We start from the raw sequence: 11528 nt of genomic DNA on the forward strand, positions 1-11528 counted from the left end.
ACACACACACACACACACACACACACATACACACACACATGCACGCACAAACGCACACACACACACAAACGCATCATTGCTATTCCCTGAAAAATGAGTGACTCCAAATGTTTTCAACACTCTGGAAAGAAGGGGAAAACATTGAAAAAATTCCTCTTGTCCTAGTGAAGATATTTTAGCTGACACTATTCCGTCACAACATGATGATAGTGTTTTCGCTGTACTGTCAAAAATTAAATGTCCTGTGACGATGGGGCATGAAGCATACCAAGCCAATGCCTTCCTGAAAAGGTCAGTTGCAAAGAGCATCAGGAAAGGATTGCTGTTTTGTATCCTTTTGCTCTGTCTCATGTCTCCTCTAGAGTTGTTAAAGCAATTGAGTTGAGTCTTCCTCTAATATCTTTAGTCTGTTCTTTATTAGTAGTAAGAACCACCCTAGCTCTGCCTATAGCTCTTGTTCCAAAGATCTGAAATTGCTGTTGTAGTAGATGCAAGTCTCACATATAGATATCTTTATAAAAACAGATAGTTTTTTTTCCTTCTCTAAGAAGAAGTTTATTTGGTATTTTTTCATCTTCCATGTAGCAAAAATGTACAAGCTATCCGAGTTAATAAGTAGTGTGAGCAATAATATACTATGGGAATTCCAGAAATTTCCAGTACTTTCTGTGTTTGTGTTTGTAATTTTGTTTTGACATATTACTATAATTCCAAGAACTTTTCTGTGGTATCTCATACAGAAGCCTAGAAGCTTTGAGCAAAGTACTGTGCTCAGAAAGCATATTTTGGTACACTTTCATCTTGGTCTTGTACTAAAAATCAGTTACAGTTAAGATTCTAGTTGCACCAACCATTTTATCATATGCTAATGGTTGTGGAAGCTTTACCTCATCTGACATTCTACATTTTTTAAATCAGTGTCTTTTTGCTGTTTGTAGTAAACTCTAAGCATATGAAGTAATCTACAACTTCTAGATTGTCATTTTTTTTAAATGCACTGTATACATACACTCACATACAGGCAAACCTGCCCAAATGTCACCTGTTCAAGACAATCACCTATACAAATGCCAAATTTCCACTCCCCCCTTGCATTTTTCTATAGCCTACTGTCCAAGATGTCCACCTGTCTAAGACAACCACTTTTCTCATCGACAATCAGTGGCACTCTTGAACAATTTTGACTATACACACATATAATGTACGCTCTTGTTGGTAGCTTATATTCCAGCACAGGGTAAGAAAGGACGATGATAATATTATTATGAAAATATGCAAGGAATATAATGCAAATGTTAGCTTCTGTGATGTATTTTGTGAAGTTACAATACTGGTTTAATTATCGTCAATCAATTAGCCTTTGTTCTTTCATGTCTCTATGCCTGGTGCCATCATGAAGGAGATTAAAGTAAGAAGTGGTAATAGTATGAGAACTTCAATTACATCTACTGATTTAATAAACTCCTCCTAAGACAAATTCTTTTGACTCCAGTAAAAAAACACACAGTGTGCCTACTTTGACCTAAACACACTGGATATGTTTTCTGTTATAGTGAAGAATCAGTATGTCAAACATCAAAGCAAATAGTGAGTTATATAGTCTACTACAAGTCAAAGTTGTGACTGTCATGACTCGTTATGACTGCATTGCGTCCAAATAAAAAAACAAGAATAATATAACAACAAAGTGACATACTGCAATAATAGATGGCAAAGTCTGTCATTGTTTCGAGGATGTCTTCTTGTACAGGCACATCAGCGCATGTGATGTTTCCTCCATAGAACACCGACAGCTCTGTGCATTTACCCCTGGGGACAGAAAAGCTAAGGCTGGATCTTTTACTCAACTTCAGTTCCTCCAATTGCCAAAATACAGGTACTGAGAAACTGCTGTTAAGAGATACTGCATTAAACTAGACCTTACCATTTAGTCCCAAAATCATATGGAGCTAAAGTGCAAAACTTAAACGCTCAATAACACTGTCTTTGATTCATCTTCTTGGCAAAGTTTTTAATCAACAACAAAAAAAAGAGTTCAAGGCAACAAAAGCTCAAAAATAGGCACAAAGCTTGGAGGTTAAAAAAAGATGTTCAGGACTGCATCTCTTATATATCAACATCTCCAGACAAACATTCCTGAGTGTTTGGCACACACAAAAACTACTCACATCATACAGCAGCATACAGGGTGATCAAAAAAAACAACTAAACAACTTTTTTTCTGAATATCTCACACAAAAATTGTACTACAGAGTTGTAATTTGTAACAGATATAATTCATCCCATATGAATTTGTTTGACACAATTCAAAGAGAAAACTTGTTTTCGAAAACAGAAACAGCTTTTATAAAAACCACCTATAAACATAAAATGCACCAATTTAAAAGATCTTGTAGGGAGAGTCATGAAATGATTGGTTTGTTTTTTCTCCTTCCTTTTCTTTTTAAAATTCATTCTTTCCATCCCTGTAACATTTAAACAATATTTCTTTTTTCTTTTAGCGTTTTCAAAAAATATTAGTAAAATTCTGGAATTCCGAGAACCAGTGCTCTATATGTCCTTCTTTGGACTCGACACATTTTAACATGTCATTCTTAATGTTCAGTGGTGGCCAAATCCAAGGATGCACCCAACCATGAGTACTCTAACCCAATACAATGTACACCTTACAGTATTGAGTTGTTTCTAGAGACAATAGGGGGTAGGGTGAGGTTGCCCAAATAGACAGCATCTATCCTAAAAGGTGAATATGGGCTTTGCCAACAAACCAAACACCATAGAGGATATGTTCACACTTTTCAATATGATGGAGGAATCATGAACACATTGCTATCCTCTGATCCATGTCAGCTTCGCGAACAGAAAAATAGTACAGTCATTGATGAAGATCTACCTTGAGAATGCAGACCGCTGAGGAGTAGGAAAGTCCTAGCTGCAGACATTGCCTTCAGACAGACGTCTCATGGAGCTCATCTACTGAATGCTGCACCCTTATGACGTTTAAAGGGATGCGAACAGTGGGTGTTTGACCTGAAGTGGTTATTTTGTCTGGGAATTTTTAGTTCTGATTTTCTACAGGTCCTAACAGTTGGACCATTTTCACCCTTGACACCAAGATGAGGCCTTAAGGACACTTCATCATTACTTACACACCTTGAGCGAAACTTACGAAATGAGTTGGTGGTAAAGAAATGTTCAATACAAACAGCTCTCTGCTCTTTATCAATCTTAACCATGATCTCAACAGGCAAAGGAAATTTAAGAAAAACTATCTGAAAACTTCTGTTGGCCTGTTAGACTGCTGTAGCTTGCAATACGGCCTAATCGTTGGGACTTTCAGTGGTAGGCCTGATGCGAACTAGTGCATCATGCTACAAAAATGTCAACGTTGCAGACAATGGGTAGGTTTCTTTTAATGCGCTATGTACATTTTGTGGATTTATCTAAAATGAATATCAGACAAATTCCTTTTGACTCCAAATGTTGTGTACAAATTTAAAATGCAAAACTTCTAGGTGGAGGAAAATATTTACCCAAAAAAATGTTTAGTTTTTTTTTAAAATCCCCATGATATAGGTCATGCTACTCAAATGGAATTTGTGAGGGTGAACTTAAAATTTTCCCTTTTGCTTATGATCTAGTTCTGTTGTGAATGCTTGCCACATCCAAAGCCTTCAACAACATTAAAATCCTAATTTTAAATCAATGCCTTTCAACCCCTGCACTATGAAAGATGGCCAAAGACAAAGGGAAATCCAAAAAAGAGGTACTCACGGATTGAGAACAGAGACATCTTTGAAAACTTCTTGCACAGTCAATCCTGTGCTGTTCATGAAATCAGGAATCCTTTCAACCAAAAAAGTCATCAGTGCTCCAGTGTCCACAAACATATCAATCATTTCTCCAAATATAATAATCATGCCTGGCAGGGCTGCTCCGTTGATAATGGCACAAATTGATCCAACAAACATCATCAATCTGTCCTTCCAGTCTGAAAATCGGAACTACAAAGAAAGACAGAAAATCTGTTTTGAAAAAGCATGCATAAAAAGTAAATGCAACACATTATGAATCTTGAGAATGATTTCCTCATTAGCAGGCTTTGTTAATAAAGGTAGGCTTTTTGGGAAAGGTATGTATAAGTATTGTTTCTGTAATAACAGGTACGTTGCAATTATACTAAAGTTAATTTACCCTCAGCTGGAATAGAATAATATTTTGATGTCAAACAGTAATTAATTCATTTTGGGGGTTACTGATCGTTACACCTTCAAGATGTTTCCCTTTTTTGTCAGGAAACTAGTAAGCCTACCTGTTACATACATGAATTATGGATAATGACACCTACAGGTGTAATTGTTTTACATTTGATTTTTATATCAGCCTTCATCTCAATATATCTTATGCAAGTACAAGCTTGAACCTTTCAATTTTTAAATTAGTATCATAACTTGCAAAGCAAACTAAATATTAAATTTTGAGAAAGGACAGCCAAGCGTTATCTAATTTTTATCGTAAGTATATTAATCTGTTTACTTCAAAATAAGATAAAAGATAAGAATGGCTCTCCAAAGGGGGAAACGAATATTATTTTATTTAGTCAAAAATGAACATTTCCACCTGAATTTATTTTATTGAGTTCTTTTCAATTCTGAGATCTTGAAAGGTATAGAGATTTTTAAAAAAATCATATTACTAACTAATCCAGTAACTACACCTACATACCAGTTACTCAAAAGTTGTTACATGCAAAACAGCAAGAGTAAAATCAAGCCCTTATGATCATGAACAATGAATTTGCTCCTGCACCCATAAATTGTGTGTTACTCAGAATTAAATATACCTCAAACTTAGCAAGGACACATTCTGAGAGATGAGACTTCTCTTCCTCTCCAAGAAACATGAAAAACCATGTACCGTACCAGTATTCACAGTGTTTATTTAGTTTTCATAAGAAAACAAATTCTTCTAAGGAGTACCATACTGTCATTCATTATAGAAAGAGTAAAAGGGAAGACTGGCACATAGTTTTTCCAATTCATTCTAAAGCATCGAATTGACATTCATTTAATGGCATGAGATACGACTTTGGGGGTTTGGCACATTTTTTACGTAGGCAAATGTACTTTAAGTTTGAAAGGTATTATGATGACCATTTGATAAACATAACTTTAGTGTGGTAAAATTTGGTTATTTATATACAATTCACATTTTCACATACTAGACTCAGATATGTGGTTGCAACCTGTAAGAATCTTTTTGGGATACTGTTTATAAAAAGCGAAATATTCATATTTTTGACTCACTCAAAGGTACTTCGAACATAATAATATGAAGCATACCACTAAACAAAAAAAGCCTCTAGGTTGTTACTGCCCTCAATCTTATATTAATCTTATACACCTAAGCTAATTCAATTCCAAAGACTTGCTTATTACCTCTTGAATTTCCATTTAAAGAAAGACTTCAATTTTGGGTTAACTTAAAGAAAAGGCTTCAATTTTTTAGGAGGGTACCCTCATTAAAATGCCCTTTAAAGGGACTTTCAAAATAATTTTCACAAGGAAACATCTAGTGTTATCAATTCTTAAGGTACGGTATTCGAGTATTCGAAAATGTATAAACTTGAAAATCGATGTTTTGACTCAAAACTTCATGTTTTGAAGATCTATGCCTTCCCTTCAGGCAGATAAAGGTTATGGAAATGTCTAGGAATTGAAGAAACATTTTAACTTCCGGAAGAGTGTCGGAAAAAAATTATATCTGGCTAAACTGATACCACAGACAAGTTGTTCCACACTCTTATACACAAATCTCAAATTTATTGTGCAAAATACACTTGCAAAGGAATTGCACAGGAAACAGGAAACAAATAACTGAGAGCATACTAATGGTAATTTTTCTTTCAAAGTTTCTTGACATACCACTTCCAGCATCCCGACCATGTTGACTTTCTCTTTTGTTTTCTCCTTCTTGCCATTGTCTTCATCACTGTCTGAGGACCCTCCACCTTTGCCTCCATTGATGTGCGTCATTTCCAATTCTGTACCAGATCTGGAAAGTCCATTGCCATTTCGCTCCTCTGAGAAGAGAAAAAAAAACGTATTCTGTTTGAATGCCTAGCGCTAAGCTCCCATTAACCAATCAAATTTAGAGGTATCTAACAAACAAAATTTTAAGCAACTGTTTCATTCGGAGGGACTTTTCGTTTTAGTATCGAACCCTCTCTTAAGACATTATATAATGGGCTATCTTTGCCATAAGAAACAGATTGGTGTGCTTTGTTTTTGTTGTGACAGCTCTTTTATTTCATGTTGGTCTTTTTTCGTTTTACAACTTCGCAGATTCCTTCCATCTTTATCTCAGTCCTAAATTCATGTAAAAGAGCAAATTACCAACAACAACAAAAAGTAAAATTTGAGCAAGGTCGACAGGCATAGAATCTAAATTAGTCATCCTATCGTCCAACCAACCTAGAACGCAACTTCTCCGCAACAACCTCTGTTTCCTGGAACCTACTTAGGCTACTGTTTTTGTTCATTTTTTGCACAGACGCCTTAAAAATTGATCTGAGTGGGAAAGTCAGTGCACAGACAACATAGGACTCCTGGCTTCCAAAACAACTTGCTATCCTCTGAAAGCAGTTCATTCTCCTCTAACCATTGATAGTCTCTGATTTGCTGCTAGTGTTTGTATTTTTTAAACTATTCCATTGACATAAATTAGATCATTTCAGAGGCAGAGGCGGGTTTCAAAGCTGCCCGTTTGGGCCAACCCTGGCTGAGTGAGATACAAAACGTCCCAACAAAAAGATCGAGATACAATGTACATGCACTTGATATGAAAACTTTCCCTTTGGACCCCGGCACGCTGTTGTTGTTGTGCAAAGAGTACAGACCATGAAGAAAGTGGTAGGTTTTATTCCGGGCGAGGGGGGGGGGGAGATCGCTAGGTAATTACATCCCCGACCCCCCCCCCCCCAACCCCCGCCATGACTTAAAACACTACGTATCGGGGAATTTTCGTAACAAGCCCAGAGAATATGTATCGGTACTTACATTGCAGTGAGGGCAACCATGCAACTGACACTGACGCACGTGTGAGACATAACGAGACAAAACGTTAAGAGAAAACATAACAACCACTTAGCGAAATGTATTCATGTTAGTTACGTGAAATCGTTTCATGACGAAAAAATCTCTATCAAATAGGACAGCCACTTTTTACGGTATGGGGAGGAGAATAAAGTCCTAAATGTAACAATGTAACGCGCTGAAACAGTGAAAACATTTTTTTAAGGCAGTGTTATAGCACGTAAAAAGAAGTAGGCGTTGGGTTGAATGGGGTTTGTTTTAAAATCATTTTTATGTTCTTGTGTGTATGTGTGTGTGTGGTGTGTGTGTGTGTGTGTGTGTGTGTGTGTGTGTGTGTGTGTGTGTATGTGTGTGTGTTTGTGTGTGTGTGTGTGTGTGTGTGTGTGTGTGTGTGTGTGTGTCTGTGTGTGTGTGTCTGTGTGAGAGAGTGGGTTTTTTATGGATGTGTGGTCTTTTTTTAAGAGGGTGGTTGGGGGGGAAGGGGGGGGGGGTGCGCATGCAAGTCTGTAACCTAATGTCTTTAATGGCTCGTTCTATTACACGTGTCTAACGCGAGACTGAACACAAATAAAAAGCCGATTTATAATAATTAGGCCTTATAATGTTGTGGGTTTTTTTTAAGTATTGCCCATAAAAAGGATACATAAATCAGTTTTCAGGTAAAACGCCAAAACACCTAAACGTCTGTCGACAATTATAACAGGTTTAAAAAAGAAAGGAGATAGAGAGAAACTGACCATGAAGAGGAAAAAACTGTATAATCGGCCACTAATCCTCCCCCTCCCCATATCCTTTATTTTTCGGAAAGGCGTTCGCCTCTCAGTCAATAGGTCCCGGGTTCGAATCCGGATAGCGGCGGAAATTTTTCTCCTCTAAAATTGTCTCCTTTCACCTCCTTTCCTGTTCTCAAACAATGTTCTGTTGTCTGCTTTCGTCTCCACTTTCTGCCCCCACCCCTTCACCTCCTTAGCCCCCTCCTCTTGGCTCCTGACTCTTTCTGCAGCCTTCCTACTGCTACTCCTTGGCTCCTTCTTACTGCTCTGTCTTTCAGCCACACCCTTGATCTTAAGGAAAGTAACACCTAGCCTTCTTGGACAAGAGTGAAAAATTTCGGAGGTCCCAGGCTAAAATCTCAGAGGGCCCGGGTGCAAGTTGCACACGTTAAAGATCCGTTGGTGTCCAAAAGCGATAAGAGTAGACACAATTTAAAATTATCTACCAACTGAAAATGTTAAATGTGTCCCGTACGCTCTTATGACCTTAGGCAGTTGCGAGCGCCGCAAAACACTTTTAGAAATATAACAAAAAAACAAAACAAAACAAAACAAAAAACAGTTTGGAAGGGTGAAACTGAAGTGTTGCGTATTTTTCTTTAATCATCCACATGGAGTTTTTAAGAATGTTTAAAGCCTGAGAGAAACAAGGAAAAGGAAAAGATGATTATAATGATACATCTTTGTAGCCAGCGGCGGCGACTGCCCGTTTCCTTTCCTTGATCGAGGTGGTGGAAAGGACATGATATCGCCAACATTCCTCGCGAATGTCCGGGACCTCTTTGGTCCGGGATACAACTGGTAAAATTCAAACTGATTCACCAAGATATTCCGAAAAAGATGGGCAACCACGCAATGATAAAGCGGGGGAAAAGCCCCAACAAAAAGAAACCCCCAGGATCTGATTTAAAAAAACAGGGGGTAGGGGGGGGGTGGAGGAGATTCGCTTTAAAAAAAAAAGAGAAGAAAGAAAAAAAGAAATATATATAACAAATGACTTTTACTCACGGCATGTGCTCGCCATACTTTCGTCATTAGCATAAATTAGCGTTTCAGTGAACGCCATACTTGGAAAAAAAAAAGCACAAGAGAAAACTGCCTTAACATTAAATAACAATATGAATTAATCCTTGTTTGCATATTTTTCTACCGCCTGTCTGAGGTACAGAAAAACAAATTTATTTGGGAACAGCTGTCATACGACACCTCTACGTTATTATCAAGTTGACTGAGGGTGTTTTACACCCCCACCCCACCCCCACCCGAATTCAATTTTGATTTAAAGACGTGGCTTTTCCATATTTAAAAAATAATAAAAATTATATTAAATTATTATCACATAGGCCTATATAATGAAAAGACAGCAAACTTCAGAGGTTCTAATTAATTGTCAAACTAATTGAAAAGTTGCGAGCCCCGTAAAACTGAACTAAAACTGATAGAAATACGGGGCTCCTCGGCTATCTACCTTAATAACATTTGTCGCCTTTGCCCCACTTTCAGTAGAACATATAGGTACAAAATATTTACTATGAAGAGAGGGGAAAATGGCATAATTTGTTACTAAGATATCCCCCCCCCCCCTTTGGGGCTTTGGGCCTGAACTTAAGAACTGAAATATACACAGGACATATATATAACGGCCGCAAACTAAATAATAGCGTAAACCTTTCCTACCTGAATGACCTTTAACGTTTCCTTCTCCTGGGGAAACTCCGACGCCATCATCTGAAAGTTTGATAAACGACAAAAGAATATTATTATCTTTTATATTATAAACCAAAATGAATAGCGCACATCTACTACAGACATAATATAACGGCGAGCAGATTCAGGTGGCACACTGCAACGCTTGATTGTTTACAATCGTTAAAAAAATCTACAAGCAAAACTTCAGCACATCTATAATAAAATATCTATATTATATTATATTATATTATATATATATATATATATATATATATATATATATATATATATATAAATCAAACTGTACGTTGATAGCACGGATCGTAGGTTTCTACTCAGTTTGGTGTGTGTATCCTTCAAATAGGAGCAGCATTATAGAGATGTCTGTGACGCTGAAAATAATTTGTGACAAAATGGTGTTGTTTTACTACAGGTGGCTCGCTGAAGTATAAGAGGCTCAAGGTTTGTGTTATATGGGTAAACAGTGAAGTTCCAGTGCCTTTGTTTGTTTGGTTTTATACATCATCATCACCATCATCATCATCATCATCCAGCGCCAAATCTGCGAACAGACATCGGCGATCATGGTTCTCCATTCATTCCTTTGCTCGGATGCTCTAAAAAAAAGCTACGTTTCTCTGATCTTTCCCTGTTACCCATTTGTTTAGGTTCCCTAAGTATGTTGTTCTGGGCCTACCCCTGCCTCGCTAGCCCTCAATTTTGTCCGTGAGAGCTAGATGTTCAAGACCCTTACGTCTATTCAGGTGTCCCAAAAGCTGCATTTGTCGTTTCCTGATTCTTTTTAACATTGAGCGCCCCACGTGGGCTTCATCAAGCACTACCTCATTTGATTTCTTTTCCTTCCACAATCCTCTTAGAAGTCTCCTAATAAACCACATTTCTGTAGCTTCTATTTTATTTTATATAATATTTTTTAATATTAATAATATCGTTTCCTGATATTATTTTTAAAATCTATTTAAGTATATCTATTTATCTATCTATTTATTGAATTTATTTGTTTATTTATTTATCTTGATGGATGATTACTGACTACATAATATTCTTATTCATTGTGATTCTAAGGTACAGTAAAACATTAAAATACACTACAATAATAGCAACAATTGATATCAAAATGTAAAAGAAAATTTAAAAAAACGGTAAGCTCAGTAACTGCAAACCAGGGGTTTACAGCTAAATGAATGTGTGTTTTATGTGAGCATGAATGTACGTACACGAACACGTGTGTGTGTGTGTGTGTGTGTGTGTGTGTGTGTGTGTGTGTGTGTGTGTGTAAACACATTATAATCTTGATTATTTATGGGCACATCGAATTTCAAGTTGTGCAAAAGGAGGAAAGAGACTGAGCAAAGATGTCTTTTACAACAGAAAAGTACATCTGATCTTTTTCTTTTCCAAAGAATATTTTATCAGTGGCGTCGGTAGCCTAGCGGTTAGGCTACTGGACTCGTAATCGTGAGATTGCGGGTTCGGGGGTTCGAGCCTCATCTCGGTCCGACGTTGTGTCCTTGGGAAAGCACTTTACACGAACTTCCCACTTGGCTCGGTCCTATCGGAGACGGACGTTAAACTAGGAGGTCCCGCCCCTTAAATAACCTAATAGTGTTGATAGGGGCGTTAAACCCATACCATTTTATTTGAATATTTTATCTAGCAACGGATGAATTGACAGAATAAATTATTGCCAGGAAAGTGGGCCTGAGACGGCTGTGGAGCTCATCTGCCTTGTATTCCAAGACGAAATGGCTGGCCTACACTTGTACGAACCTTGTCATTTTTAAAAATCTGTTCTGTCCAAACAAGGCATAATGTAGGCATGATATATGGAAAAAGTAATGTATTTCACTTTCATTTCAACAACCAGCACGACAGAGATTAAAAAAGAACATTGATGAAGTTCGAAATAGTTGCCGATCCCCTCCCGTTTTTTTTCTTACACCACTGCTTC

The 11528-nt window shown here is 37.2% G+C and overlaps 1 protein-coding gene across 2 annotated transcripts in view; it reads right to left on the bottom strand.

Annotated features, from left to right (window-relative positions):
* The window catches only part of LOC101853542 (ATP-dependent translocase ABCB1), a gene marked incomplete at its 5' end in the record, with an annotated part of 41959 nt that extends 32364 nt beyond the window's left edge, over positions 1–9595 (bottom strand). For both annotated transcript variants that reach the window (XM_013080883.2, XM_013080882.2), the window contains 4 exon segments: positions 1697–1809; positions 3775–4004; positions 5925–6082; positions 9545–9595. In XM_013080883.2, the coding sequence (XP_012936337.1) occupies positions 1697–1809; positions 3775–4004; positions 5925–6082; positions 9545–9595 (552 nt within the window).
* Positions 9596–11528: the final 1933 nt, after the last annotated feature.

The sequence above is a fragment of the Aplysia californica genome, unplaced genomic scaffold (assembly GCF_000002075.1).
Source record: "Aplysia californica isolate F4 #8 unplaced genomic scaffold, AplCal3.0 scaffold00104, whole genome shotgun sequence".
Taxonomy (NCBI): Eukaryota; Metazoa; Mollusca; class Gastropoda; order Aplysiida; family Aplysiidae; genus Aplysia; species Aplysia californica.